Raw genomic sequence first — 4897 nt, 5'->3', positions numbered from 1 at the left:
CAGCATGGGAGATGACTACATTATAACTGCTAAACCACGAGAATTATGTCCCAAACTAGTTGACACACAACCTTAATTATCACAAGAGATATAGATTAGATGGCAGGACCTAGAGATCAGGAAAAATTACACAGAGTAAAGGCATATATTTAGCAGTGCTGTTGAAAAAATCTTCTGTTAATGTAGACAGATATCCATTTTTGTGTGTAGTCATTGAAGCACTAATTTTGAGTTGAAACTCTGAACTTCAATTTCATACACTACATCAAAGAACTATTAATTATGGGCTCATGTTTTCTTGTTTTTACATAGTTAAATATGCTACATTTACATGATTATGTACATGAATCTATTTGGTTTCTGAGTTTAGTAATGAGTTCACCAAAGCTATGATTATTTTTCCTATGTTAGTATCATTTATAGTGAGAATTCACATTTCAAGAAAAACAATTCCCATATATACAAGAATTATCACAGTCTATTTAATTTCTTAGTTCATATTTAAATATTTTGCTAAGAAAAGAATATAAATCGGTACCTTTATTATGGTTCCCATTATCATGAGTGTCCAAGAATTGTTAGGAACTTAGTTTTTGCCTTCTCAGTTTCTGCATTGCTGATATTACCTCCTTATTTCTTAATGTGTAGATGATGGGGTTTAAAAGGGGGGTGAAAATAGTATAGAATATTGAGAGTATCTTATCCCCTGTGGAGTTGTGAAAAGGCCAGGCATAGATGAAGATGCTGGGCCCAAAGAAGAGGATCACCACAGTGATATGGGCAGTCAGAGTGGCCCGGGCCTTAGCCATGCCTGTTGACGATCGACGTTGCACAGTGACCAGGATGATTGTGTAGGAGATGAACAATAGCACAAAGCAGCACGTACCAAGTATATCAGTGTTTAAACGAATCAGTATCTCAAGGATGTAAGTATCAGTGCAGGCTAGTTTAATCACCAGGGGAGGGTCACAGAAAAAGCTGTCTACATTATTTGGACCACAGAATGGAAGATTTACTATGAAGACTAGCTGGCTTGCTGAGTGCAGAAACCCAACGAGCCAGGAGGCCACCACAAGGCCTGCACATTTCCGTATACTCATAATGGCTGTGTAATGAAGGGGTCGACATATGGCCACATACCTGTCATATGCCATGGCCACAAGGAGCATCATTTCACCACCAGCAAAGATATGAAGAAAGAATATCTGAGCCATGCAACCCTCAAAAGAGATGGTGTTATGCTCCATGAGGAAGTCAAATATCATTTTGGGAGTGGCAAAAGTGGATAGACACACATCATACAAGGAGAGGTTGCTGAGCAGGAAGTACATCGGGGTGTGGAGCGCAGGTTCAGAGAGGACTGTGAGCACAATGAGGAGGTTTCCCAGCAAAATGGATGAATAGAAAAGTGTGAAAAACACAAAATAGAAAAGTTGTAGCTCTCGAGGACCTGAAAGACCGTGCAACGCAAATTCAGTCACTCTTGAGTTGTTTCCTTGGCCCATGTTTTCAAATTTCCTATTTCAGATCAGAAAATTTCCTGCAAAGTGAAATGGAAATGGAATGACATCATAGGATTGTGGGAGTAAGCAAGCAACGCCAAGCCTGGCATTAAATCTAACTCTGTATACTTACATACTTTAGGTCTTCACACTGCTGTTGATTTGTTCTTTTGAGTATAGTCTGACTAAACAGCCCTTTTCGAACAGAGTAGAATTGCCTCAAAGGTTTAATAGGCTATAACCTTTACAAAAGCCAACAGATCTTTTCTCCTGTGGCATCACTGGCAGGTTCAAATCACTGACCTTTCAGTTAGCTGGCCAGTGTTTAACCAAAGCTCCACTTTGGCTCCTTTAGATCCTCATAAGCATGCAAATGCATACTACCTGCAATCATAGCTTTTGTAGTGACTGTATATCCCATGACTTTTATCTCTGCTGTAGCATGAAAGCTAAATTCTAAAAATAAGTGTTTTATACCTTAATTCTACCTCTTTGAGGAGTTCTAGTGGCATAGTAGGAGCTCTGGTTGTTGCTGTTGTTGTTATGTGCCGTTGAGTCAAACCCGACTCATAGCTACCCCTCCTTGGGTTTCCGAGGCAGTATCACTACGGAAGTAGGATTGCCCAACGGGGGTAGGATTGCCCAACGGAAGTAGGATTGCCCAACGGAAGTAGGATTGCCCAACCTTCCTTCCGAGGAGTGGCTGGTGGGTTTGAACCGCCAGCCGTCTGGTTAGCAGGCAAATGTCTTAGCCACTATGCTACCAGAGCTCCCAGGAGCTCTGGTAGCGTAGTGCTTAAGGCACTTGACTGCTAACCAAAGGCTGGTGGTTCAAACCCACCAGCCACCCCTAGGAAGGAAGATGGGGCAGTCTACTTCAGTAGTGATACTGCCTTGGAAACTCAAGGAGGGGTCGCTATGATTCGGGTCCGACTCAACGGCACACAACAACAACAACAACAGTGGCATAGTGCCTTAGGCGTTTGATTGCTAACCAGAAGGTTGGCGGTTAAAACATACCAGCCATTCCATGGAAGAAAGACTGGGCAATCTATGTCTGTAAAGATTTACCTCTTTTGGAAACCCAAAGGTTGCTAGGGGTGAAGATTGCCTCGATGTCATTGAGGGTTTTTTTTTTTTTTTTTAAATTCCTAATAAATAGGACAATGAAGCTCTAGACTCAAACTGCTATCGAAGTTGGAAATGGTTTCTCTTATAATTCCTAGCGGAGTAACCTTGGGCAGATTCATTAAGCTCTCTTTGTCTCAGTCTTTACATCTGTAAATTGGGGGAATAATGACATATACTACTTCATGGGATTGTTCTAAGAACTAAGTATTATAAAAACTGAAAGATTGAAAATAGTGTTTGGTCTATAGTACCAGTTTAGTAGATATTGGGTACTATGGCTTTTTTTTTCATCTGTGATAAAATATTTCTATTTGAAAATTAATATGGCAGATGCAAATCTTATTTAATAAAACAAGATATTTCATACACTTCAGTGACATCTATTTATATTCAAATTTTTAGTTAATATCATAGGATCATATCTTTACATTTTTATTAAAAATTCTTAATTTTGATGATTTGTAAAGTCATGATGGCCCTTCTATCAAGTAATTCTAAACTTAAGTGAATTTAATATGGGATCTTCAGTGGGAAGTATAAAAAATATAAATATTTGCTGATAGGGTGAATGTTCTCTATGATTTACATAAACACATTTTATATTTCTGAAGGAAAGAGATCCTATTTTCTCCATTTTTGTTTTCTCAGAGAACATTGTTTATAGATTGTGTTCAATAAATAAAAATGTACATTTAGTTTCATATAAGTAAAAAGTGCTTTTATTTTACAGGCTAATAATTATCACTATGCCTTTTTGGAGAAAACTCTAGAAAAATTTGCTTCTTACCAGCCTCAGATTTATGTCTAAAAATTGAAAACACCTCTGTTATGGTAAATTTTCAAGTTTTACTTAATATGAAAATTAAATTACTAAGATCAGTAAGTGGAAACTAAACAGGATGTAAGAATAAATAATACCTGCATTCAACAATATAAGGACCTTACCTTTAGAAATATGAGCTCCAAATTTTTTTTATTGCCCTCCTCCAATAGCAGAAAGGTTATGACCAGGTATATTCATTTACCTCTAAAATATATACAGATATTACTGCACTAAAATATTACATACAATATAGAATAGAATTAAATTAAAATAGAAGATTTCATAAATATCAAGAAATCTATTAATACATTGCAGACATTCCAACAACTCACCTCTGGGACACATATATGCACCCAGCGTTGGATTCTACTGATCAAGAAATGGAAGTGACCCATTTTCTGGAGAGATATTTCAAAGGAAAACCTGACTTGGGAAAGAGGTAATTTATTGCATGTAGGACTTCATTCTTGAGAAAGAAGACAAGAAATCAATGTGGTGCATTCAAATACTTTCCCTCGGTGTCCAGGGTGGTGCGTGGGATAAGCACCTGACTACTAGCTGAAAGGTCAGCAGTTTGAACCCACCTAGAAGCTCCTCAGAAGACAGGCCTGAAGCTTGGCTTCCAAAAGGATGCGATCCTGGAAACTCTATGGACCAGTTCTACTCTGCACACATGGGGTCTCCAGGATTCAGAACTGATTCAACAGCAAACAACAACAAAAATTCTTCATCACCTTGGGCAAAATTGTCAGGATGAAAAAGTCTATCTTTAGTTCCTTCTATCTCTACCTTGCTTGGTTGAAGTCAGATAATTTTTCCCCTTATATCTGTTTCATTTTTGATTTGCAAGGTCATCATTCCCTTTCTCCAGATACCTAGTAATACCTGCAGTAAGACAAAGTAAATATTGTAACCTGTCCAGAGTTATGTTTCATTACTTGGAATTAAAGAAAAGTATAGTAGGAACTGAAACTAATTTTCTAAAATCACCTCCATAAATATCTCTTTTTACTATTGCAACAGTGTCTATGTACATAGAAAATCATGTTATGGCCTAGCCAGTGTTAACAGTGGTTATCTCTGGGTGAGAACAATTTTATTCTTTATATGTTGCATTTCCTGAAGTATTGGTTTTTCTACAAAGAGCAGTACTATCTTTTTAATCAAGGAGCACTTCTGGTGCTGTGGTTAAGGATTTGGCTGCCAACGTAAAGGTTGGAAGTTGGAACCCACCAGCTGTTCTGCAGGAAAAGTGACCTGATGACCTGCTTCTGTGAAGTATAGGGCCTAGAAAGCCCACGAGACAGTTCTACTCTATCTTGTTAAAAAAAAAAAAAACTCACTGCTGTGGAGTCGGATCCAATTTATAGCGACCCCTCCTTGGTTTTCCAAGGCAGTACCACTAAGGAAGTAGATTGCCCAACCTTCCTTCCAAGGAGTG

General features: G+C 38.1%; 1 protein-coding gene across 1 annotated transcript; it reads right to left on the bottom strand.

The window, feature by feature from the left end:
• Nucleotides 1-578: 578 nt before the first annotated feature.
• Nucleotides 579-1505, bottom strand: LOC103212209 (olfactory receptor 4K15-like). Its single transcript, XM_007958216.1, has one exon. The coding sequence runs from the start codon at nucleotides 1503-1505 to the stop codon at nucleotides 579-581; it is 927 nt and encodes a 308-aa protein (XP_007956407.1).
• Between the last annotated feature and the right edge of the window lie 3392 nt (nucleotides 1506-4897).

The sequence above is a fragment of the Orycteropus afer genome, unplaced genomic scaffold, assembly GCF_000298275.1.
Source record: "Orycteropus afer afer isolate SDZICR_OR568_19922 unplaced genomic scaffold, OryAfe1.0 scaffold00883, whole genome shotgun sequence".
NCBI lineage: Eukaryota > Metazoa > Chordata > Mammalia > Tubulidentata > Orycteropodidae > Orycteropus > Orycteropus afer.
Note: the sequence above shows the minus strand (reverse complement) of the source record. Positions and strands in the feature narration are given on the sequence as shown.

Excerpts from the sequence above, each read along its gene's own strand:
- LOC103212209 (XM_007958216.1), bottom strand. The coding sequence starts at position 1,505 with ATGGGCCAAGGAAACAACTCAAGAGTGACTGAATTTGCGTTGCACGGT.